General features: G+C 25.1%; 15 protein-coding genes across 15 annotated transcripts, besides 2 other annotated features; 9 read left to right on the forward strand and 6 right to left on the reverse strand.

The window, feature by feature from the left end:
- Window positions 1-75: 75 nt before the first annotated feature.
- EHI_126190 (actin, putative) lies at window positions 76-1,289 on the reverse strand. The gene has a single exon (XM_643736.2). The coding sequence runs from the start codon at window positions 1,231-1,233 to the stop codon at window positions 103-105; it is 1,131 nt and encodes a 376-aa protein (XP_648828.1). The 5' UTR covers window positions 1,234-1,289; the 3' UTR covers window positions 76-102.
- Window positions 1,290-2,229: 940 nt separating this feature from the next.
- On the forward strand, window positions 2,230-2,826 carry EHI_126200 (uncharacterized protein; the record flags this gene model as incomplete). Its single annotated transcript, XM_647377.1, has 1 exon — window positions 2,230-2,826. One exon carries the CDS (start codon window positions 2,230-2,232, stop codon window positions 2,824-2,826), a length of 597 nt encoding a protein of 198 aa, XP_652469.1.
- Window positions 2,827-5,311: 2,485 nt separating this feature from the next.
- Window positions 5,312-5,379: a repeat region.
- A 540-nt stretch (window positions 5,380-5,919) lies between these two features.
- Window positions 5,920-6,399, forward strand: EHI_126210 (histone H2A, putative; the record flags this gene model as incomplete). The annotated part of the gene is made up of 1 exon (XM_647378.1): window positions 5,920-6,399. The coding sequence occupies one exon, from the start codon at window positions 5,920-5,922 to the stop codon at window positions 6,397-6,399; it is 480 nt and encodes a 159-aa protein (XP_652470.1).
- Window positions 6,400-6,626: 227 nt separating this feature from the next.
- On the forward strand, window positions 6,627-8,009 carry EHI_126220 (zinc finger protein, putative; the record flags this gene model as incomplete). The annotated part of the gene is made up of 1 exon (XM_647379.1): window positions 6,627-8,009. One exon carries the CDS (start codon window positions 6,627-6,629, stop codon window positions 8,007-8,009), a length of 1,383 nt encoding a protein of 460 aa, XP_652471.1.
- A 169-nt stretch (window positions 8,010-8,178) lies between these two features.
- On the forward strand, window positions 8,179-11,192 carry EHI_126230 (uncharacterized protein; the record flags this gene model as incomplete). The annotated part of the gene is made up of 2 exons (XM_647380.1): window positions 8,179-8,610; window positions 8,658-11,192. 2 exons carry the CDS (start codon window positions 8,179-8,181, stop codon window positions 11,190-11,192), a joined length of 2,967 nt encoding a protein of 988 aa, XP_652472.1.
- A 70-nt stretch (window positions 11,193-11,262) lies between these two features.
- Window positions 11,263-13,023: a repeat region.
- Window positions 13,024-13,215: 192 nt separating this feature from the next.
- On the reverse strand, window positions 13,216-14,424 carry EHI_126240 (60S ribosomal protein L3, putative; the record flags this gene model as incomplete). Its single annotated transcript, XM_648321.2, has 1 exon — window positions 13,216-14,424. The coding sequence occupies one exon, from the start codon at window positions 14,422-14,424 to the stop codon at window positions 13,216-13,218; it is 1,209 nt and encodes a 402-aa protein (XP_653413.1).
- Window positions 14,425-14,676: 252 nt separating this feature from the next.
- Window positions 14,677-14,847, forward strand: EHI_126250 (ribosomal protein S29, putative; the record flags this gene model as incomplete). Its single annotated transcript, XM_647360.1, has 1 exon — window positions 14,677-14,847. The coding sequence occupies one exon, from the start codon at window positions 14,677-14,679 to the stop codon at window positions 14,845-14,847; it is 171 nt and encodes a 56-aa protein (XP_652452.1).
- A 112-nt stretch (window positions 14,848-14,959) lies between these two features.
- On the reverse strand, window positions 14,960-16,162 carry EHI_126260 (WD domain containing protein; the record flags this gene model as incomplete). The annotated part of the gene is made up of 1 exon (XM_647361.1): window positions 14,960-16,162. The coding sequence occupies one exon, from the start codon at window positions 16,160-16,162 to the stop codon at window positions 14,960-14,962; it is 1,203 nt and encodes a 400-aa protein (XP_652453.1).
- A 256-nt stretch (window positions 16,163-16,418) lies between these two features.
- Window positions 16,419-18,443, forward strand: EHI_126270 (Ras GTPase-activating protein, putative; the record flags this gene model as incomplete). The annotated part of the gene is made up of 2 exons (XM_647362.2): window positions 16,419-16,520; window positions 16,581-18,443. The coding sequence occupies 2 exons, from the start codon at window positions 16,419-16,421 to the stop codon at window positions 18,441-18,443; spliced, it is 1,965 nt and encodes a 654-aa protein (XP_652454.2).
- Window positions 18,444-18,748: 305 nt separating this feature from the next.
- Window positions 18,749-19,809, reverse strand: EHI_126280 (uncharacterized protein; the record flags this gene model as incomplete). Its single annotated transcript, XM_647363.1, has 2 exons — window positions 18,749-18,904; window positions 18,952-19,809. The coding sequence occupies 2 exons, from the start codon at window positions 19,807-19,809 to the stop codon at window positions 18,749-18,751; spliced, it is 1,014 nt and encodes a 337-aa protein (XP_652455.1).
- A 123-nt stretch (window positions 19,810-19,932) lies between these two features.
- On the forward strand, window positions 19,933-20,770 carry EHI_126290 (uncharacterized protein; the record flags this gene model as incomplete). Its single annotated transcript, XM_647364.1, has 2 exons — window positions 19,933-20,110; window positions 20,157-20,770. The coding sequence occupies 2 exons, from the start codon at window positions 19,933-19,935 to the stop codon at window positions 20,768-20,770; spliced, it is 792 nt and encodes a 263-aa protein (XP_652456.1).
- Window positions 20,771-20,897: 127 nt separating this feature from the next.
- Window positions 20,898-21,844, forward strand: EHI_126300 (uncharacterized protein; the record flags this gene model as incomplete). Its single annotated transcript, XM_001913444.1, has 2 exons — window positions 20,898-21,206; window positions 21,267-21,844. Exons 1-2 carry the CDS (start codon window positions 20,966-20,968, stop codon window positions 21,842-21,844), a joined length of 819 nt encoding a protein of 272 aa, XP_001913479.1. The 5' UTR covers window positions 20,898-20,965.
- A 78-nt stretch (window positions 21,845-21,922) lies between these two features.
- EHI_126310 (Rho family GTPase) lies at window positions 21,923-22,561 on the reverse strand (the record flags this gene model as incomplete). Its single annotated transcript, XM_647365.1, has 1 exon — window positions 21,923-22,561. The coding sequence occupies one exon, from the start codon at window positions 22,559-22,561 to the stop codon at window positions 21,923-21,925; it is 639 nt and encodes a 212-aa protein (XP_652457.1).
- A 145-nt stretch (window positions 22,562-22,706) lies between these two features.
- Window positions 22,707-23,063, forward strand: EHI_126320 (uncharacterized protein; the record flags this gene model as incomplete). Its single annotated transcript, XM_647366.1, has 1 exon — window positions 22,707-23,063. One exon carries the CDS (start codon window positions 22,707-22,709, stop codon window positions 23,061-23,063), a length of 357 nt encoding a protein of 118 aa, XP_652458.1.
- Window positions 23,064-23,130: 67 nt separating this feature from the next.
- On the reverse strand, window positions 23,131-23,814 carry EHI_126330 (3' exoribonuclease family protein; the record flags this gene model as incomplete). Its single annotated transcript, XM_647367.1, has 1 exon — window positions 23,131-23,814. The coding sequence occupies one exon, from the start codon at window positions 23,812-23,814 to the stop codon at window positions 23,131-23,133; it is 684 nt and encodes a 227-aa protein (XP_652459.1).
- Between the last annotated feature and the right edge of the window lie 1,485 nt (window positions 23,815-25,299).

Raw genomic sequence — 25,299 nt, forward strand, 5'->3', positions numbered from 1 at the left:
ATTAAATTAAAAACAAATAAAGCATTATTTGTTATTCTTTATTTTATAAAATCTCAAACAAAAAAAAGAAATTTTACCAAAATGAGAAGTAAATTAAAACGCTTAGAAGCATTTTCTGTGGACAATAGCTGGTCCGGATTCATCATATTCTTCCTTGGTAATCCACATGTTTTGGAATGTAGAAAGTGAGGCAAGAATTGATCCTCCAATCCAGACTGAGTATTTTCTTTCTGGTGGGGCAATAACCTTAATCTTCATTGTTGGTGGTGCTAATTGAATCATTTCCTTTTCAAGTCTGGTGTTAATACCTGGATACATTGATGTTCCTCCTGAAAGAACAATATTTCCATAAAGATCCTTTCTGATATCGACATCACATTTCATAATTGAATTGTAGGTAGTTTCATGAATACCATTGCATTCCATACCAAGGAATGATGGTTGGAAGAGAGCTTCTGGGCATCTGAATCTTTCATTTCCAACAGTAATAACTTGTCCATCTGGAAGTTCATAGCTCTTTTCAAGTTCACTGCTTGATGCAGCTTTTTGCATTTCTTCATTGAAATCTTCAGCAACATAGCAAAGTTTTTCTTTAATATCTCTGACAATTTCTCTTTCAGCAGTAGTGGTGAATGCATATCCTCTTTCAGTTAAGATTTTCATGAGATAATCAGTAAGATCACGTCCTGCAAGATCAAGTCTGAGAATAGCATGTGGAAGTGAGAATCCTTCATAAATTGGGACGGTGTGTGAAACTCCATCACCTGAATCCATAACAATACCAGTAGTTCTACCTGAGGCATATAATGAAAGAACAGCTTGAATTCCAACATACATAGCTGGGGTGTTGAATGTTTCAAACATAATTTGAGTCATCTTTTCTCTGTTAGCTTTTGGATTCATTGGGGCTTCAGTTAAAAGAACTGGATGTTCTTCTGGTGCAACTCTAAGTTCATTATAGAAAGTATGATGCCAGATCTTTTCCATATCGTCCCAATTGTTAACAATACCGTGTTCAATTGGATATTTAAGTGTAAGAATACCCCTCTTTGATTGAGCTTCATCTCCAACATAAGCATCCTTTTGACCCATACCAGCCATAACTGAAACGTGTCTTGGTCTACCAACAATGGATGGGAATACAGCTCTTGGTGCATCATCACCAGCAAATCCGGCTTTACACATTCCTGATCCATTATCTACAACAAGTGCTTGAACTTCTTCGTCTCCCATATTAATTGAATGTTTAGTTTAGTTTATTATGATCTTTAAATACCTGTCTTTTGGAGTTCACTCGTTATTAAACTCCAAAGTTCTCACTTTTTTTATATTTTTCACCTCCTTTTTATTTCTTTTTTTAGTTCATTTTAATTTCTTAGCTAATTTTCTTGTAAATGATAGTATTATTTTATCGAATAATTCATTCTATCCTTAATTTTGATTTATAAGTTCTTTTTTTATTTTATTTTTCTAACCCAAAAATTTGAATAACACAATATCCTTATTGAAAAATAAACCTATACCTCAACATAAAAAAAACAATTATTTAATGACTATTAGAAAGTCCAAAACATTTTTACAATTCTTTCATTGATTAAACAAAAAAAACCTTAGTAAAATAAATATTTATTTCATTATATGAGATAATATACTGCTTTTTTTAACTTATACACTTGTTATCTATTTACAAGACATAACATAATATAAACCAAATTAGTTTCTTTTTAAACAAGGTAATAGAAATAAAAAGTTTTATAAACTTCTTTCTATAAGTTGTGTGTTAATTAATAAAGAGAATGTTACTCACAGTAATTACCTAAAAGAATTAAATGTTTATTAGTATATTGACTTAAATAGTTTTGTGATATTCTGCTATTTTGTGATTATGATAATCACTTTTTCCATTATGTCTTTTCTTGAAAAATAATAATCACCACTTTTATTTCCTGTTATAAGTCATTAACCGAGAATAAACAAGATAATTATCAATTAAGAAGAATATAATAGAATAAGGGAGTTTCTTGTTTTCAAATGGTTTTCAAATGGTTTTCACTCAAATTTTTATTGAGATACAACATAAAAGAATATTATATCTTCTCTTCTTTTTTGTTTTTTTTTTCTTCGTATTTTTTAACAAAGTAATTTATAAACAGAAAAATACTTTGAATCTTACTTAACAAACTTTTTGACCCTTATTTGAACTAGATTTTGTGAAGAATCTCTAATTAAATGCTTAAGAACCAACTTACACCAACACTATGCCAAAGACAAGGAAATAGGGCTCCTGAATGCTTTAAAAGAGTAAGAGATTTAGAAACAAAACAAGAATGCTTTCTTATTGGTTTGCTTCAATTAAAGTATAATATTATTTGTGAACGACCATATAAATTTAAGATAAAATCATTACCTTTCTTTAAAGTAAAGACTCTTTATAATGTTTATGAGTCTATTGATGTTCAAAAATTAACTAACGAAAGAGTAAAATCATTGGTTGATAAAGATAGAGCTGATAATGTAGATGAAAAAACAATTAGAAGAAGAACAGAAGTTTACAGAATTTCTGAACATCTTCATGTTTTAATGGATATCCTTATAAGCAATGGTACAAATATAAAAACAAAAGAAAATAGACATACAACAATGGCTGACAGAAGAAATTTATATTCAATAAATTACGAAGGAATCAATTTTTCTAAAAAAGAAATTGTTGAAAAAGGAGGTTCAATTCATAGTTTGATAAGTGAAGAATTTACTAAAAAAAGACCAAATTCGACTAGTTTATTACCATTATGTGATACAGAAATTATGTCTTTATTATTAAATTAATTTAAATAGTTTTTTCCTTATTTATCTATTTTTTTGTTTTGTTTTAGTGTTTGTTTACAAATATCTCTTTGAAACCTTTAAATCCATTATTGTTGTTTTTAACTTTATTATGTTAATATTTATTGTTTACCTAGTTTTATTCTGACTACATTTTTGTCTTTGGTTATAGAATGTATTAATCATTAGTTCAAGGATGATAATGATAATTGTTTATGATGATAAAATATCATTTATTATTATATAAGAATGAATATTTATCAAAATGGTAGTGTGGTATTATTTAATTTTTATGATGCAAAATATACTTGTCAATTAATGTTTGGAGTTGAAAATATTAAATATTATCAAAGGAAAAGGTGTTTTGCTTGTTATGGTTAATGCTAGAACAAATTTAGACATAATACTATAATGTCAGGGATGTTTTCTTTTATCATGAAATAAAAAATAAAAGAACCAAGACTTTTAATATTCATTCAAATTCAAATAAAAATGAGACAATTACTTATTTGAATAACATTGTATTTGAATATATATGAAAAGAATTTATTTCATTATGAATAAAGAATAAAAATATACACTTCTCAACAAGATGAAAACCTATATAATATATGAAAAGTGGTTGAATACTCTTTCTTATTGAAAATATTTATTGAATAATCTCTTTGAGCATGTAACAATAGAAAATAATTATATTAACAATTACTTATCTTCTTTTTATAATAATACTCATAATTTACTCAATACTCTTTTCCTTATTTTATTAATTCTTTTTTTAAAATTTTTACCACTCAATATATTTTTAGTATTTTACTTTGATATCTGTTACCATAAAGAAACCGTTTATCAATTGTTTTTTTTAAAAAAAAAGAAAATTGGAAGTATCATAATTTTGATTAGAATTTATTTATTCTTTTTCTTAAAAAAAATTAGATGTTTTAATTTGTTTTCAATTTTAGAATAGTAAGAAAGAATATATCTGTCTATAATTTATTATATTCTTATCTGTTTAAACAATTAAAATGTTATAATAAGTCAAAGTACTAATTTAAATTATGATTCTTGATAAATTCTATGTTAATAAAAAAGAAGAAAGATACATTTAATAATTATTTTTGAACAATATTGAAATGGTTTCAAAATAAACCTGAGAAGAAATACAATTCTTTCAAATGAATGTATTATTAATAATTTTGATTAAAATGTAATAAATAAATTGGTTTTTATTTTTTGAATAAAATCTATTAAACAAGATGTTTCAAATTGTTATATTTGATGTGAACCAAAAAATAGTTATTGTGTTGATAATAGATACTTGTTTTTATTAACATTTAACAACTTTAATACTCTTTAATACTACCAGAAGAAAATTTATATTCTCAATCCATTACATCATTTTTTGTATTTTTTAGATAATTATTATAATTTAAATTATACATAGCAAATATTAAAACAATAATAAACAAATACAATAAAAGTAAATAAAAACTAAAGAAATAATATATTAAAACTGTTATATCATAAAAAATTAATGAATTTTACTACTATATCAATATAAAAAGAGATATATTATAATGATATGTTTGATTGTATGTTTTATTGACAGATTAAAGAACATATTATAAAAATAATTTACAACTTTATTATTCAATTCAATTAAGAAATATTATACATGTTTGTTTTATTTAATATGGATTTAAACTCTTCTTGTTAAAATTATTTACTTGAAATTTATTAACACTTATGCTTTATTTTGTTTTACTTTGAAATTACTAAATAAATATTTTTATTGAAATAGTTAATATATAAATAACTACGTGATATTAATGTAAATAATTATAAAATAACAACTTTATTCTTCATTAATTCTCAGTATATATCTTTTATTAAAATTATTATAAATATATTATAAATAGATAAAAACAATTCATATACAAAAATTATTATATGATTTAATATATTTAAAAATATATTAACTAAAGACACATTATGATATAACGTTCTTATTTCTTTTATTGAAGAAATAAATTGTTTAATTTTACTTATAGAATCAATTTCTTAAACAATATACTTTTACATAATCTTATTCTACTTGATTTATTATTTATTAAAACTGTTTAAAGTATTATTATAAATTGAAAAGAAACCAAGCCATTGTATTATCATAACAATAATAGCTATTATTTTACAATTTTTTTTTTAAAATGCAATACAATTAATTTATCTTTATTAGTTTCTTCTTTTTCTATGGCTATAGTCTTTTTCTATAAATTAATAGTAGTATGTTTAGTTATATACTTTTAAATTCATAAATACTTTAAAAGATTAACAACAAAAACAAATATTTTTGAAATTAGAGATTAAAATATTAAAATATTTTGGTATTATGAATTAAAACTTCTTAATTTAAATCAGTTAAGAAAATAATATTTGAAGTATTAAATAGAAAGGATATAGAGAATAAACAAATGATTATATTTATAATACTAATTAATTAAGTGTTAATAAAATTTGTTTCTAATGTTCCTAGCTCAAGTGAGACTAATCCTGTCCCTTTGACTATAAAATGATTATATTTATAGAATATAAAAAAAGAATTTACGAAATAAAATTTTAAAATAAGAATAAAAAGATAATAAAACAATAATCTAAAAAATTTAACAGAAACTTGTATTGCTTAAATCACTAAAAAAAGAAGATTAAAATAAAAGATACGATAACCTAATTTAATAAAAACATTAAGTCAATACTATAACATTCAAAAATTAAATAAATGAATTGAATTAAATAAAACAATAATATAAAAAGTGTTTTATAATAAACAATGAGCTAAATAAATACATTCAAATTTTAATTTAACAATATTTGAGAATATTATTTATTTCTTTCTAATTTCAAATATCTTATTATCTTTTTGTTTATGTTATTCTATTTTCTCTTTTTAATTATTCATTAAATCTATACTAATATAATAGTATATTATAATTAATAGTTCATCTCAAGTATCTGTTGATATTTTATTTTTTGACTTGTTTCTTACTTAATCATTATTTAAAAAAAAGAAAAGAACTAAAGAAACCAAAAAGTATTCTGCACATGGAAGCACCCAAAGAAAATGAAGTTACACCAATTGTTGAAAAGAAACCCATTGAAAAGAAATCTGTAGAAAAGAAACCAAAGAAAGTAACTGAGAAGAAAGTAAAATCACGTGATGATGAAGGAAGAAAAAATACTCTTTCTAAGAAATCAGGTTTACAATTCCCAGTTGCTCGTATTCATGCTGCTCTTAAAAAAGGAAGATATGGGGAACATATTAATAAAATGGCATCAGTTTATTTAACAGCTGTTATTGAATATCTTGTTGCAGAAGTTTTAGAACTTGCAGGTGGACAAGCAAAAGATTTCCATAAAACAAGAATTACTCCAAGACATATTCAACTTGCAGTTCGATCAGATCTTGAATTAAACGATCTTCTTAAAGATGTTACTATTTCTTATGGTGGAGTATTCCCTAATGTTCCTACTGCCGTTAATTCAAAAGGAAAGAAAAAACCAGCATCATCACAAGTTGTTTAAACTTCAATTTATTGTTTACAATTTTATTATTTTAATATTTATATTATAAAAAGAATAAAAGAATGAAATAAATTATAATTAAAATAAAGAAACATTTCATTTTATTCTTTATTAATTAGAATAAAAGAAAGATGATTAAATATGACAACCAACTAGATCGTGGCAAAAACTAGACAAATAATTTATGAAAACCCTATAAAAACCCTAAAATTAAATAATTAAATAAAATGACAACAGAACAACCAAAACAACCAGAAATTATTACACTTTCAGCTGATAAATCACAAGTTACTGAGGTTCAAAGTCTTTGTGTAAATTGTTATAAACAAGGAACAACACGATTAATGTTAACAGAAATCCCTTATTTTAGAGATATTCTTCTTGCACATTTTCAATGTCCATATTGTCATTACGAAAATACAGAAGTTGAACAAACATCACCAATTCAAGACCATGGAATGAAGTTTACTCTTAAAGTAGAAAATATCAAAGACCTTTCAAGACAAATAGTTAAGTCTGATCATTGTTCAATTAATTTTCCATCAATTGGATTTGAAATTCCATCAACAGCTCAATCAAGTAGTTTAAATACATTAGAAGGATTTATTGAAAATTCAATTGAAGCAATGAATTCAATTCTTGTTCAACTTATTCCAACAGGAGATGATTATAAAAAAATTAGTTCAGTTGTAGAGTCATTAAATAAAATGAAAAGAGTAGAAGAACCATATATAGTAGAAATTGATGATCCTTCAGGAAATTCTTTTGTTCAAAATCTTTGTGTACCAAAAGAAGATCCACAAATTAATACTCTTGTTTATATTAGAAACTTTGAACAAAATAAAGCTATTGGTTTAATTGCTGAAAACCAAACTGAAATTACACCTGCAGATATTGATTATGATGATAAAACTTCACGTCAACTTGTTCCTGAACATAAAAATGCTGCTGCTACAAGAACTGGATTACCTGATGCTATTGACCAATCTACTATCCCATCATCAAATAATGATATAGCAGAATTAGACGAAGTGTGTCAATCATGTGGACATATGGCAAAAGTAAGAATGTTAATTACTCAAATTCCTTATTTCAAAGAGGTAACTATTATGGCATTTTCTTGTGATACTTGTGGATATAGATCAAATGAAGTAAAGTGTGGTGGTCCAGTTTCACCTAAAGCAAAAAAATTAACCTTTAAACCAAAAGACATTGATGATCTTTCAAGAAGTTTCTTAAAATCTGATACTGCTTCAGTTTCAATTCCTGAAATTGGAATTGAATTACAACCAGGGACATTAGGAAGTAAATTTACTACTGTAGAAGGTTTTATTAAAGACTTAGCTGATAACTTTGAAAATATGCCATTTTTACATGGGGATTCAGCTGAAAAAGATCAAGAAGATAAAGTTGATGCTCTCATTGACAACTTAAAAAAAATGAGAAAAATGGAATTACCATTTACTCTTATAGTTGATGATCCTATGGCTAATTCATATATTCAAAATCCATATTATCCTGAAAAAGATCCATGTTGTGAAGAACTTGATTATGAACGTACAAATGAACAAAATGATGATTTAGGATTGAATGATATGGTCGTTGACTAAATTAATTATCTTAGTTAAAAGAAAAATATTTCAATTAACTATTTACATTAATTTTATTAATAAATTATGGTTTTATTCTTAAAATTAAATAATAGTAAGAAAATTATTAAAATATAGTTATAAAAAAATGAAAAAATAAAAAACTAAATAATTACTAGTTAATAGAAGAATGAATTATGAGCAAATTGTTATTGACTATTATACAACACTTGATAATAACAAGAGAAATAATGCTAAAAGTCAAATTATAGAAAAAATTAATAAAGCTGAAGACATAGAACAATTAACTTTTTTGTTAACTCATTCTCATAATCAATATGTTTTAGCTTATGCTTGTTCAATATTGTCTGAAGCTATGCTTAATAACTCAAAATTATTTATTGGTAAATCTCTTTTCTTTCAAACAATTGCATTACAACTATATTCATCTGCTTCATTAAATGATAGGGCAATAAAAAATTTAGCTTCAAAATTCTTTGCTTCATGTGTAATTGGATGTTGGCAAATAGAGCATAATACACAAAATTTAGTAAATACATTGACTGAATTAGAGTCAAAGAAATATAGTCTTTTTGCTGATATTGCTTTGACTTTAATAGAAGTTTGGATTTTTTAAATTATATAATTAATAAGAAATTGACCAAGTAGACATTTCGTTCATACCAAGACAAACCTAATTTCCCTAAAAAAATTATTGCTGATTTTAGAAATGGAGTGTTAATGGTTATTGCTAAATTAGCTATTAAAAATATTCAAATAAAAAATCCTGGTGCTGTTGATATTCTTGAGAGTGTCATGTTTGTTTGTAATGTTACTAAAACAGATGAAACAGATGAGACATCTACATTTTGTCCAACTCCAGAATTTCATAAATTATTTATGGAGTCATTAAATAGTATTATTCAACAAATACCAACAACATTACCTTTAATAGACCGAATGTCATGTATTCAATCGTCATGTTTTTATGATTCAGATAATTTTGAAGGTTCAAGAGAGTGGTTTGTTCAGAAAATTATGAAAGTAGTAGAATTTTGTTTTTATCCATCAAATAATATTTCGTTACTTTCTATTGGAGCTAAGATATTAGTCCATCTTCATACAACACATCCACTTCATAATTATGTAACTCAAGAATTTATTGATAAAATTGCTCAATGTACAGTATTAATTGCATGTAATGGAAATGATAATGCATTATATGACATCTTAAGGTTTTGGGGAATTTATTCATTATATTCAAGTATTGATCCATCTTCAACTGATTGTCTTACTTCAATTTTTTGTAGGTTAGTATTATCCGATAATTCAAACTCATTAACAAGTGAAGAAGGAAGTCATTTTGGTACATTTGCTCGAAATGGATTAACTGTATTAATAAGTATGTATGATGTTTTGTTGACATATCTTACAACAGATTCAGTTACAATTCCAACATCACAAATTTCTTTTATACAAAAATTATATAATGCTATTCAACAAGCAAAAACAGATAGAGTTAATTATTTCGGAATTTTATCTAATTTGTTTCTTATTGCAGGTAACATAATTTCAGGAAGAGACCCAACAAGTCCAACATTTGTATCAGTATATTCAGGATTCGCATCAAAAATATGTACAATTTGTAAATTAGTTACTGAACAAATAATTCAATCAACTTTTGATAAAAATGAAGAAGATTCAGCATATGTTAAACTCCAAATATCAATTTTAACATTTTATAAAGCATATATTGTTAGTTCATTATGGGATGACTCAAAAAATTATCGGTTTGATGGAATGTTAGTGTTATATCAATCACCAAGTCAAAATGGGATAGAATTTTTTATAGACATGGTTGGAATTCTTTTTACATTAATTCCTTATTGGAATGGAAATTATAAAGTATTAAGTGAAACAATGAAGTTATTGGCAAAATTATTAAGTGCAAAAGAATATGCACTTCGTTTAATTGAAAGACCTCCACTAAAATATTTATTTCAAACTAATGCATTTACAACTATTGATAATATTCAATTAAAAAATGCTAAAGAATTAATAGAAATTAGAACATTATATTTTACTGCATTAGGAATGTTATTATATAGTCTTCCAAGTAAATTTCATTTACAATTTTTAACTCAATTTTTAAACCCTCATACTTATCAATTAATTGATATTAGGGCAATAGTAAAAACATCACACTCTTCTGTAGAATGTATACCACCTATATTTGAACATATTTGTGCACATAAAGATATTTATTTGGCTCTTCCTAATGAACCAGTAAATGGAGACAATTGGTATTTTTCATTAAAACTAATAAAACAAATTTCTATGGCAAGAGATTTTAGATATAATTATGCACCAGAATGTCCAACTGCATGTATACTATTCCATAGTATGTCTGGGTTATTAACAATGTTTTCACAAACTTCTATTCAACAATCGTCAATGATAATGAGAAATACTAAAACAGTAGAATTTGACGCATTTATAAAAAATGCTACTGTTGGACTAGCAACGTCTGTATGGATGTTACAAAATAGTCATATTAATTTTGCAGCATTTAAATTGTATAATGATAATACTGTTTCACTATTAATAAATTCAATGTGTGAATTTGCTATGATGTTAGAAAATGTAGTAGAAGTATATCCTAAAACAAAAGAAATTTTATTTGCTTTTGTAGAAACTATTTCAAAACAAGTAACGTCTTTACAATTAGAAAGTAATAAAGTGTTGTTTATTATTAAATGTGCTATAATTGCATTAAAACAAAAGAAGGTAAGTTCTATTGTAATGGGAAGTTCAACAATAGAAAATATGTTATTTGACTCATTTAAGAAAAGAACAAAAAATTCATACTGTGCACAATTATTAAATGCTGTAGAGCCTTTAATAGGGGATATTCTCTTTAATGTCTTCGATAATTTATTCAATGAATTTGAAGCATGGACTTTAGAAAAATTAGTTTTTGGTATCATGGTTATTTATCCAGAAGTTTATACTCAAACTCAATATAGAATTGCCATGGAAATTCATGAAAGTAAAAACAGAGAAAAGTTTCTTTCATTTTTCCAATCAATTACTTTATCAAATATTTCTGATTTAGATGTAATACAAAAAATTGATTTTGATTCTAGACTTCGTTCCTTTGTTGCTGAAATTAAACCATTATACCACAATAATTGTTTTGAATAAAATAAATTTACTTGTTTCACATTTTTTTTTTATTTCTTTTTTTTTTGATTATTTTCAACTTCAAAACCTTCAGTTAGATAAACAAATAAACAAATTAAATACTAAAATGAATGGAGAAGAAAAACAAGTCGAGTTAAACCACATATTATATATGGACGATTTAAAGATAATGAATAATAGCCTCGATGAAATGGAAAAAGCACACAAATTAACTAAAGAAATATTTAATGCAATAGGATTAAAAATCAATGTAGAAAAGAGTGGGATAATGACTAATATTAATAGTCAAATAAATGGTGAATTAGCTGAACTACCAAGAGTAACTAATGACAATCCTTATAAATATCTAGGTATTGAAATAGGAGATAAAGTAAATATTAATAAATATTGTACAAGAATATTAAATGATGTGTCTTCTATTTTATCATCATTAAACACTATGAAATACAGCATTCTCATTACAATAAGAAAGATTAATAGTGATATAATCTCCAAATTAAGATATGGATTTTGTATTGTCAAATATAAACTAGGAGAATTGGAGAAGATAGATAAACAGATAAGAAAAGCATTAATACAACTCCAATTATATAGTAGAAATATCCCAAAAAGTAGACTATATGTTAAAATAAATGAAATGGGATTAGGATTAATGTCAGCAAGAGATGAATGTGCTAAAGAATTATTAAGAATATATTTAAAATATAAGTGGAGATCAAGCACAGGAATAGGAGAAATGATAGAAGCAATAAAAGAAAATCCAAATTGAATAATTAAAAGAATGAAGAAATCATTTTGTAAGAATATTAATTTTAATGAATTAATGAATGTAATAGAATTAAATGAAAGAAAACACAATGTAAAGGAAGTATTTGAATGGGTAAATAATGAATTAAATGAAAGATATTTAAATGAATGGAAAGAAAAGAAATGTGGAGAATATATAATATGTGCAAATGGAACTTTCAATGATAAGAAATTAACAGTAACAACATGGATGTCATTGAATATAAAAAGAAATGCATTCCTCCAAATAGTAAAAATGCAAGAAGGTGTAAGTATGAAATGAAGTATTAAATCAAAAATACTCAAAAATGATGCTTTAAAATATTGTAAACATTGTCATAACACAATTGCATCTATTAATCATATATTGTTAGGATGTCCTGTAATGAAAAAGAATCAAATATCAAGACATGATTATGTTTGTAAACAAATATTTAAACATTTATTAATTACCCATTTTAATGAATTTGATGCTATCGACTTTAATATTCCTCCAAAATGTATTAATAATGATAAAATAGTTATAACTTACAATAAAGATTTATTGGTTAATGACAATTCATTCCATGCTAGAAGATAAGATATATATTATCAAAATATGAAAGAAAAGAAATGGTATATTATAGATGTTGTTATATGTCAAGATAATAATTTAGAATTAAATTACATTCATAAAATAAATAAGTACAAAGAATTACAAGAGAAAATAAGAAACAATAGAGAATTAATATATGTAGAAATAATACCTATTATATTATCAATAAATGGTTTAATACATAAAGAATCAGCAAGAAGATTAAAAACACTAAAATTACAATTACACTTCCCCAAAATCCTACGAACAATAATAATAAAAAATATGAAAGACTTAATGTTTTATACATTCAATTCTGGCAACACACTAGAAGAAGAACAATCTAATGCGAACATATTGGAAATGAACTCTATTACACCAATAGAGCATATTGAAGAAACTGCAATAATCACTTCTCAATAATCATAAAATTCAATTGTGGATGTATCTATTAATTGACAATTTTTGTTTGTCTTCAGCTTTAAATAAAAATTAATCACTCTATTATTTTAAACTCACGAATCTTGAACTTTCATTTCTTTATGTTATTAAAGTAATTATTATTCAAAGTTAATGCTAAATAATATATAAAACTATTGGATAATTAAGTTATTATTTATAATAAAAAACAAAAATATTAATAAGTAATTAATTCAATTATCTTTAAAGTTTCTTTCCTTCTTCAACCTTTTCAGCTCTTTGTCTTTCAAGGTCTTTCTTCATTGGTCCCATACGTGCTTTCTTTTCGGTGGTTGTTTGGAATCTAGAATGTCCATATTTAGATGATGTATCAATGAATTTAAGAACAATTTGTTCTTGAGCTGTTCTAGTGGTTGATGGGAAGCATGCTTTTCTTAATGAAATAACTCTTCTTCTAATACCTGCTACAGTTCCTTTGATCATCAAGAAATCGTTCTTAACAACTCCGTAATGTGGGAATCCTCCCATTGGAGTAATACCTTTTTCTGTAATATCAAATTCTGTTTTAGCGTTCTTAAGGTCACCACATCCAAGTCTGTAAATCTTTTTGTTAACTTCTGTTCTCTTGAAGAATCCCATTTGACCAGCTCTAGCAACTGTCCATGAAACTCTAGCTGGATGCCATGCTCCAACACAAGCAACTTTTCTTAATCCTCTGTGAGTCTTTCTTGGAAGATGTCTTACACCAAATCTCTTAATAACACCATTATATCCATGTCCCTTAGTAACTGAGCACACATCAATACATTCATCAGTTCCAAAGACTGAGTTAACACTAATTTGTTTTTCAAGAAGTGAGACAGCAAAGTCAACTTTTTCAGCAATTGATCCTCCATTAATTTGAATTTCCATAACTTCAGCTTTCTTTTGTTTTAATGGAACAAGTGCCATTTGAGTATGTGCAATTACTCTAACAACATCACATCTATTCTTAATTAATCTAATTTGTCTTTCTCTCTTTGATTTAGCTTTTACATCATTGTATTTTTCGGTATGAACAGCAAATTGATTTTTAGTATTTTTGTACCATTTCTTAGTATATCTTCTTTTGAATTCATCAGCAATATGTTCAGCAAAAACAGCTGTAATTGGTTTAAGTCCAGTAGTAGTCTTTTTGTATCCAACAAATCCTGCAACAACCATTGGTGGTGTTTCAATAATGGTGACTGGTTCTAAAACTCCATCTTTTGGAAGTTTAGTGTTTGTTCTCTTAACTTCACGAATAACATGAGTCATACCAGCTTTGAATCCAAGGAATCCAGTAAGATGTGGTTTTTCAGCAGCATTATCTTTTGGGAATGCAGAGACAGTAGCTCTTACTTTATGAACTCTCTTTCTTGGGTGGAAAGCAAGTGATCCGTGTCTTGGTGCTTCAAACTTTCTGTGTGACATGAGAAGGTTTTTTAGAATATTTTGATCTTTTTTAGGGTTTTAGATTTTATTCAAAAGATAATAATTAAATAATAATATTTTTTTAATAAAAAAGAAGATTAATAAGAAAATGAAATAAAGAATGAAATATGAGGAATATTAAAAATAATTAAAAGAAGTATAAACTTGTAAATTTTATAATTAAATAATAAAAAAAATGAAAAGGGTTTTCAAAGAATAAAATGATCTTAATAAAGTGACAATCCACTCAGAATGGGAAGCTACTCTATTTACAACGCTCATCCAAGAAACTATGGAAATGGTTCAAGAACTTGTAGAAAATGTGGAGCCCGTAAAGGTCTTATTAGAAAATATGGACTTGATTTATGCAGAAGATGTTTCAGAGAAAAGGCTGTTGAAATTGGATTCCAAAAGTTGGATTAAACTAACAGTAAATTGAACTTATAAACAAAGAAGGAATAGAAAATTATATTGGTTTCTTTTTTTTTAATTATGTTTGTTCATAAGTTATATTATATAAAATAAATAAAGTAAATTAATTCCAATAACATAAATTACCATCCCATCCACATGATATAAATGAAGAACTATTAGTTGAATGCCATATCACATCAGTTACACATCCTTTATGAGCATGCTCAAATACTTTTAGTATTTTTCCTTTTTTCCAACTCCATATAAATATTTTACCATTAGCATCTCCTGAAAGAATATATTGTCCATCTGGACTAAAAGAAGGACGACAACACCAAGCCCCTGGATAATGGCCTCTAAATACCCTTCCACTCATTTGTCTAAATGGATCTCCTCTAAAACAAACAATAGAATTATCCATTGATTGTGCAATAACATATTTTCCATGATAATCATTTAAACAAAACATTGTTTGAATATTAGGGTCTTGAATTTCCTTTGTAACTGAACCACTTCCTAAGTCATAATACCTTATTATTTTATCTTCAGATGAACATACTATTCCTTTTCCACAATGAGCAACATCTAATGGAATTGAATCAACTATATATTCACACGTATGTTTTTTTTCTCTTATGTCATATTGAAATATTCTTTTGTTTGCACATCCTGCAAAAATACCATTTTCATTGGCAATAACACATTTATATGGTGGTTTTTCATCAGTTGAATTGGGTGCTTCTGTCCATCCAGTAATAACTTCTCCTTTTACAATGTCCCAAACCTTTACAGTTCCATCCATTGAAACAGAAATAACAAAATTATCATAAAATGTAACTCTAGGAATCATAGACTGATGTCCTATTAAATTTTCAACAACACTTTTTTCTTTTAAACCACACACTCTAATTATTCCATCATTACCTGAACAAACTAAAACATTTCCTTCTTTATGTATACTAAGAGATGTTAATGTTTTACAATTAAGGTTGTAGTCCCAAGTACAATTATTTGGTACTTTACATTTTGAAATTTGTTTAATTTCTTTTCCAAAAGAGATTGAATCTGGAATTATCATTTCACCTTTTCCGAAACATGGAGCAGTAAGTTGAGAATATTCTTCAACTAGTTTTTTTGTTTCTTCTTTTTGAAGTTGTCTTTTTGATTGTTCTTGTTCAATTAATAAATCAAATTGTTTTTGATCAAAGTCATCGTGTATTGGTTTTTTCTTTTGTTTTGACTTCTGTTTCTTTTGTTCTTTAAAAGCTTTTTGAAACTCAAGTTCTATACTTTCGTTGTTTATTTTCTCTGCTTTTGACTTCATTTTTCTTTATTTTTAGTTTTTTTTTTCTTTGAGTCTTCTATTTTTTGATAAAATAAAGGTTTATTGGATAATATCTTTTTACAAATTAATTATTCTTTAAAAAAGTCTTTTCATATTTCATAAAAATTTGACAAATTTTGTGGACAAAAGAGAAACTTTACGGGAAATCAAAACAAGTTCTGTTGAATATAATCCTTTTTTTGAGATAAAAAAAATTGAGTAAAACTAGAAATTAACAAAAGTGTTTGTACAGTAAATGAGTAGAATCTCGATATTTAAGAAAAAACCTAAAGTTAAAGAGGAAGTTGAGATTAGTTTAGACATTCCTGAAAGTATTAAGTCAAATGCAATATGGAATGTTTGTTTAATGATATTAGTATTTTTATTATTTATAGAATTAATAATTGACTTATGTTAGATTTGTCGTTTAGAAGATTATCACGTTGTATCATCTATTATACGAACATGTGGTGTTGATGCTGTACCATTTTGGGATGCTATAAGGAATTGTTTAGATAGTGATGCCGTATTAATTTATTTATTAAAACAACACATAACAGAAGAAGTAAGAAATACAAAAGATAAAGCACAATTATTTAGAGCGAATGGTGGATTTACTCATTTAATGTCATCATTTATGAAAAAAGAAGGAAAAAAAATATTAGAAGAATATATTAATCCAATAATAAAAGTTGTAAATGAGCAACCAAATGAACTTGAAGTAGACAATACTAAAGTATCACAAGAAGTTGTTGATAAAAATATTGAAACATTATTAACAATATTAAAAGAACATGTATGTAAATTTGATATTCTTAGTAAACTAATTTCTCCAGATTTTTCATATATTTTTAATGTTATTAAGAAAGAAGTAATGAAAAAATGGCCAGAAAATGCATTAATTGCTATTGGTGGATTTTTATTTTTAAGGTTCATTAATCCAGCTATTGTTTCTCCACATCGATTTGGTAGTAATATGTTACTTCCAAATGATAATGGACATCGTACTTTGATTTTAATTAGTAAAGTTGTTCAATCTATTGCGAATCAACCATTATGTCCATTTAGAGAAGAATGTATGCAACCATTTTCTGATTATGTATTATCACAATATGATCACGTCAATCAATTTTTGAATATTATCAGTTCAAATGATCAAATGCCACAATATGAGCGATCTATTAGTGATTCTGTTATTGTTGAAGAAATACCTATTATTGTTAAAGGGTTAATTGGATTTAAAGAAGATATAATTAAAGACTTCTATGAGAAACTTGATACTGTACCAGGAATAAAAGATAAATTAATTCCAATGTTAGATAATGGTGAAACAATCAAAAGATTTACATTCTTTGATCAAACGGCTGCATTAAATGAAATGATGTTATCAATGAAAAAATCAATAATTTCATATGAAAATGAAATAAGACAATTAAATGATAAAATAGTAGACCTTTATATAAAACTTGGAAAATATTTACCTGAATGTGAAACATTACCAGAAATTACATATAAAATTCAAGAAACAAAATTAAAAAGAATTGAAGAATTAAGAAAGAAAAGAGAAGAAGAAGAAAAAACAGAAAAAGGTAAAAATCTTCTTAGTATTCAAGCAGAAAAACCTATACCTACACCTCTTAATAATAAAGAAGAAAATAAAGTAAAAGAAGAAGAAAAAGAGGTAATTAATAAAAATAATGATAATGTTAGTGATAGTGATTCTAGTCAAAGTGAGGATAGTGAAGATTTTAATAAACAAAAAAATAAAGAAGAAATGAGTGAAAGTGAAGAATGGTCAGAAAGTGATTCAGAAATCTTCTTGAGTGAAGTAAAAGAAACTTATAAAAAGAAAATGGAAAAAGAAAGAAAAGACTCAATTACACCAAATAAAGCATCATCAATTTCTGTTAATGAATATAAAGAATTAATGAAACAACAAGGACAATTACCAAAAGAATTATATGAAGAAGCACAAAAAACTATTCATACAATTCATACATTAATGCACAAAGTACATAAATGTAATGACGCTAATCAACTCTACCAAACATCAGTAGAATTAATTATTATTATTCAAAAATTAAATGGAAAAGAAAATATTAAAACCCAACACAAAAATGTTGAATGTGATGTTACAATGATTCCTAAAACAAAAGACCTTATTGAAAGATTAATAAAATTATTAGAAAACAAAATTGTAGATGACTTAAATTTAACTGTAGAACAATTACAAAAGATTCAATCTTTTTTGAATGATGTTTTACCTTATCTTAAAAATTAATTCATTTTTATTTGAATAACAAACTAACTTATTTACAACTGTTATTAATAATTTAATAAATTGTTTTTTTGTTTTAATTATAATATAATATCTATTACATTTAACTTGTTTCAATAACAATAACTATTCTATTCAACAACATACAATCATTCTTTGTAATATAAACCTTTATAAAATTGTATAAAGACAGTGTAGAGTCTTTTAAAAAACAAAAATATGTCTCAAAAATAATTAATTAAATTATAAAAAAGAACCACCAATTAACTGAAGTAATGTCTTAGTTTTGAAAGTCTGATTTTATTCAACTAGAATATTTTATCAATATGACGATCTTCTAATACTTTGTGCTTAACAAGGAAATCATTGTGAAGACACCCATTAATGATTTCTTCACTAAAAGAGAATAAGGAAAATCCTAATGCTAAATTCATAGAATAAGCCATGTTGCTGTTGAAGAATGACTAATTAATAAGTATATAATAAAATTTAACTACAAATAATAACAAACATATTTTAAAGCATCATTAAACATAGAAAACATGATAATAAGGATAGGAACAATGAAAGTTAATACTTTTGCTTTCCAGAAATAAACACAAAGATGAGACCATGGGATATTATACAAAGCCATTGGAAGAAGAAGATCTTGAACAGAAAGATAAGGATTACATACAGCAATCAATAACATTACACAGAAGAAATAATAAAATTGATGAGTAATCATTCTAGTGAATATAAAGAAAGAAATAATTAATGGTATTAAGGGTAATATAACTGTATACATCAAATTATATTCAGGGAACATATTTGTAAATAAATTCCAATATAAACCTAAGTTTGGTGTTAAATCACTCACAAATAATTCTTTACAAAAGCGGAAATAATAAAATATTGGACAAGTAAGAAGTACTGTTGGTGAAAGAGAAGGTAATAATGGAAGTAATAAGGGTAATGTCGCTGGGTATAAAAAGATTGTTATTGGAAGGAATGGAGAAAACAAGTGTTTATGTTTAGGAATAAGAAGAATCAACGATTCTAATAGTGTTATTAATGAATAACTGGATATTGATAAGGATGCTAAGATACCAAATGGGTTATACAACAAAACACATGCCGATGTCTTTGATATTGTAACTAATGGAAGGGAAGGTAACACAGATAATATAATTACGACGTAAGAAAGATATTCCTGTGGTATATAAGAAAATACCTCAGTTAATAATGTTTCATTTGGTTGATCTAACAAAGCAAATGGTGATGTATTTAATTCAACTCTACTTGGTAAAAGGTAAGTTGGTAAAAAATTTAATAATATTAAACGAAGAGATAGTCCAATAATAAAGTGGACAATAAATGGTATTTCCATTAACTGTTTTTTTTTGTTTTTTCTTTCTTAAAACAAAAAGAATGAAATAATTTTAATTATAATAAAATTAATATATTTTATAATATCTTTATTTTGAGTTGAAAGTAATGAGAAAATATTGAAATGTCAATTGAACAACTTAAAGTTGCCATTGTTGGATATGATGAACTATGTGACAAGTTTATGTATAAATTAGAAAATGAAACCAATACCCATATAGAGGTGTTAGGAAAAGAAAAAATAATTAAAGGAGAGATTAATTTAGAAACTCAAAACTTAATAATAACATGTATTGCTAATGGTTTGTATTATTATAAGTAATAATGAATCAAAATATAACATACAAGCTAGTGAATTTAGTATAGAAGAATGTGGTACTGCTCTTATTTTGTTTAAAGCTAATGACCAAAGTAAAGAAACACAAGCACTAATTGATCAAATGCAACTTAACACAGAAGATATTTTTGGTTATTGTGAGGAAGAAACTAGAATGGATGGTATTGCCCAAACTAATCAAATACCACCAATGCCAACGGTTAAAGACGTTTTATTGATTGTTAGAAATATTAAAAAAAATAGAATAGCCATTGGTGACATTCTTGCATTGAAAGAAATTGAAGAAAATGCTCGTGGTGCTCTTGAAAAACAAAAAGAAAAAAATAAAAGAGAATTAGAAGAATTCTCTAAACCAATAGAACAAGCTTTAAAGGATAAAATTACAGAAGAAAGTCTTCTTCTTGGAGAACAATCTTCTGAAGAAGTTGAAGATATTCATTGGACTGATGATGAGGAAGAAAAGACTGAAACAGAAACACAAAAAGATAACAGAAAAAGAACTGGGCAAATGGTTTTTGCTTCAAGTGGAAAAATAGTTGCTGCACCACCACCATTAAAGAAAAAACGAGTAACAAAACCAAAAACAAAGTCAAAAGTTAAATCAACGAATAAGAAAAATAAATGAATATTTTGTTTTTTATATCAAAATTAATGATACTTCAAATAAATAATTTGGTATTTAAGAAAATAACAGAAAAAGAAAAAAAAAGAAAACTTTAAATATCAACAAATCAGAATGTCAGTTAGTTTTTAAATATTTCAATATTGTTGACAAATGTTGTACTTATTTCAATAGAAAAAATTAGAGCCATGTTATTTAATGGTTGTTCTTAAATACTTTGATTCTGTTGATACATTATGTAGATTTAATCTTGTATCCCATAATTGTCAAACTGCTATCAGTGCTACACGAATTAATCCATGTTGTGGAATTAATTCAATTGGACTTGCCATTACTTTAGGAATAGGAAGGATGCAACGAATTGAATCAAAAGTATTTGATCAATTAGACACATACCAAGTCCATTTTAGAGAATTAGAAAAAATGAATGAAGTAGATTGTTTGTTATATTAATATAATTCAAGTTAAGTCAAAAACTTAAATAATATTTATATTATAGTAGCGAAGTATAAGATGTTTAATATTTATAAATTTATGATGAGAGATAATCCTGAAGATTGTAAGATGGCATTAAGTATTAGAAACCGTATATCAACTATTGGGATTGATACAAATTATTCAGTAGTATTTAATTTAGAAACAATGCCTATGCTTAGAGAACTTACTGTTCGTATTGGGGATAGTACAAAATATCCAGTATTAGAAGATGTTTTTGCTGCAATTAAAAATAACAAATCTTTGCAAAAATTAACAATAAGTTTTAAATCAAATCTAACAGAAAGAATAATAAATGAAGTTCTTCCACAACAAAATCGTATTCGTATTTCATTTATTATTAGTTGGTTAGATGATAATGATGTTGATAAAGTTTCTGAGTTAATAAATAAAAGTCATAATCCTGTAGGAATTAGTGATATTAATCTTAATGCTTTTCATGACTTCTTTATGAATAAAAACAAAGTCGTATTAATTCCTCTTGTCAAAAAATATTTTAGAGTATCAAAAACAATGAAATCAAACCCTTGTTATAATGAATTAAAGAACTTTTATCTTCCAGTTAGAGAAGAAGAAATTTAATAATAAGCAATTTCTTTTTTTTGTTTGTTTTAAATTAAACTTAAAATTGAAAGAATTGAAATGAATTAAAGAAGGCATTTACTTTGAAACAATAATGAGAGAGACAAAGGAAAGAGTCAAAAACAAAAGATAGCAGAAGATAAATGTACTACGATCTTCATACAAAGATTGTTGATCGTGAGACTGTTGGTTGTGAAGATCATGACTAAGAACTTTAATACATTGTTCAAAGATATAATCAACATTTTCATTATTTTTAGCACTACATTCAATAAATTCAATAGCGTTAAGTTCTTTAGATAATTGTAATCCATCTCCAGTAGAAATAAGATGGTTTTTAACTTCACTACATTTATTTCTCTTTTCTGATTGAGTAGCAATAAGGAAAAATGGAGTATGAGGACATAATGATTTCATTTCAGGATACCATTTATTTTTTACATTAATGAATGAGTTTTTATTTACAACACTATAACAAACTAATATTATATCCACGTTAGAATATAATGGTTGTCTCATAGAAGGTAAATTATCAAATCCAGTTGAATCCCATAAGTCTAAAATTACTTGTTTTCCTCTTATTTTAAGTGTTTTAGTAGAATTTTCAAACACAGTAGGAATATATTCTTTAGGACACTTTCCTTCAATAAATGTAGTCAATAACTGAACTTTTTCAGCAGCATCATCTCCAATGGCAAGTATTTTAAAATATTGCATATATATTAAGAAAGTTTGTAAGGATTTATTAGTTTCAACTCAATTCAATTTTTACTTTTTTACGTAAAAGAAATTTTTACTTCCTTTTTTTATTACCAAAAAAATAAAAAATAAAAAAAAAAACTTAAAAATTATTCTTATTGAAATGGCAGAAAATGATGATATTTCTGATGAAATTAAACAAACTAAATCACGAAAAACTTATACAAGAGGTTCATTCATTAAAACAATAAAAGAATATTTAAAAGCAAATGGTGATGAAAATTGTATGGATGAAACTGTTGAACTTATTGAACAACTACTTATAGAATTTATATTGGAGTTCACACTTAAAATTAGACAAGATGAACCAACAAAACAAATTAAACCAGAAGATGTATTAATTCATCTCATTAGAGATAGAAGAAAATTTGATAGAGGAGCTTATATATTGTGTCAAGAGATAAAAACAAATAGATATAAAGAAGAAATAAAACAAAGTAATCAAACAGAAGGAAAATAAAACAACTATTTTATATATATTTCTTTCTTCTTTTAAACCATGAAAAATAATAAAAGTAATTATTTTATTAATGTTCAATCATCTTAACGTTTTTTGATTGTATAATTAACTCTATTTCTTTGTTTAATTTCCAACAACTATCCAACGCAATAGAAAGACAACTAGAAATATCTTGTGGATCTAATACTCCACTCATATAAATTTGAGTGATAGAAGAGTTAGATGGAATACATGCAATTAGAACTGATCCTTCTTTTTTCTCTTCTTCAAGTGCCGTTGGATCAACAATAACTTGGTTATATATTGGCAATTTAACAACTGTTGTTGCAATGATAATGCTATCCATTTGAATTTCTGAATCAAATAATGCCAATGAACTAGAATTGATTATGCTATCTTCAACACTTCCATCTTGCTCCATAACAAATACTTGTAAACAAATAATTTTTCCTTTATTGCTTTCTTGATTAATACGAGAAACTAATGACTGTGTTAAGATTTCTTGAAGCTCAACTTCTTTTCTTTTGTTGAGTAAGTCATTGTTCCCAAACTGAGCAAATGTCACTTTTACTGTAAATTCAAAATCTATTGATTCATCTTGTGTTTTGATTTGTACAGATGATATGACTTTACTGTTTTCTTTTTGTATTAAACAACTTCCTTTTGCTCCACTGATCACTCCAATTTTGATTGTTGTTGCACGAATTTCATTTGCTTCTCTTCCATCCCCTCTTTTGATAACTTCTTCCATTTTCCGTTGTTTATTATTTTTTTGTTATTTTTTAAATTTTTCTTTTTTTTTTATTTTATTACATTGATATATATAACGAAGTTTTATTTTTATGATAATTTCTGTTTTAAACAAAGAGTGAATAAAAACACAGATAATGTACTTCTTGTTTTCTTGATACAATGAATATTAATCAAATATTATTATTTATTCTATAAACTTCTTACTTTTATAATGTTAAAATAATAAACAAATAGTTGTTTTTACATAAATGTACAGAGTCACATTAAAATATGATGGATTTTTTTCAATATATCCATTATTGTATTAGTTATTATAATGTAATTTATTAAAAGTAAAAAACATTTGATTTCATTCATAAATATTGTGTATAATGAGCATATAATTATTTTTAAAATATTTTAACACTATTTCATAAGTTAAACTGAATGAGTAAATATTCATTTAACTAGTCTTTTCATTCTCTTAAAGACTTTTTATTTTTTTTTGGTTAACCTCTTTAGAGAGATTCTTGGAATTACATTTTATTTAAAAATTGAATGATTTATTGTGTTTTCTTTTGTTATGATAATAAAATATAATACAAGTATTACATTTCTATGTACCTTCTATTCTTTAATGTAAAATACTGAAAGTTATTTATTTTTTTAATAAATAGTGAGTAATAATGAAGAAGATCATAAACAGCACATTGATACATACAACAACAAATTATTAATATTTAAAAAAGGTTAAAAGAAATAACTTCATATAAAAATAAAATGTTTTTATTGATACTATTCTTCTGAAATTTATATGATTAAAATAATTATTAATATGTTTATTCTTATTACACTAAACTCTCAAACATTTTATGTTGTTATAAAATCAGAAATTAATTTATAATTACTTCTTTATGGTATTTCTATTATTAATATTTATAATTAATATGTATATTGTACTTTTATAGTATGTTAGTTGATCCTCACCTCTATAACTTCAATGTATGTTTTTATTAAATATAACTTCATTTTAAATATCTTGTTTTTGGTATTATAATGAAGAAGTAAGTAACATTACTCTTACTAACTTCTAACTTTTAAACGTATATTCATTACTTTGTTTATTTATCAATAAAAGTGTTGTTATGAAAGAATTAATTGAAGTAATAAAATGGATTGTTAAAAAAGAGTGATGTTATACTATATTTCAACCCAGAAAGAAAAGTTTTTAATCAACCCATTGAATTTGTATTTTATGTGTTTATTAATATAATCATTTTCTATTGATATTTATTGATGAACAAAACATTGTTGTGATTATGTAGCACTTTCTGGTTTATTCTGGCAAGAATTAATAAGTGGTAGTACCTGAAAATTTATTATATGAAATATACTAAAATGAGTATTAGATTTATTATTTACATCCCTAAAATATCGTAATACAATGAAAAGATATTTGAAAATTCTATTTCAACATAACCATTATTCTTATTCTTTACTTATT

Source organism: Entamoeba histolytica, genomic scaffold (genome assembly GCF_000208925.1).
Source record: "Entamoeba histolytica HM-1:IMSS scf_1104750518221 genomic scaffold, whole genome shotgun sequence".
Lineage (NCBI taxonomy): Eukaryota > Evosea > Mastigamoebida > Endamoebidae > Entamoeba > Entamoeba histolytica.

Bases quoted from the DNA above. Each gene is read 5' to 3' on its own strand.
- EHI_126190 (XM_643736.2), bottom strand. From the start codon at position 1,233: ATGGGAGACGAAGAAGTTCAAGCACTTGTTGTAGATAATGGATCAGGA.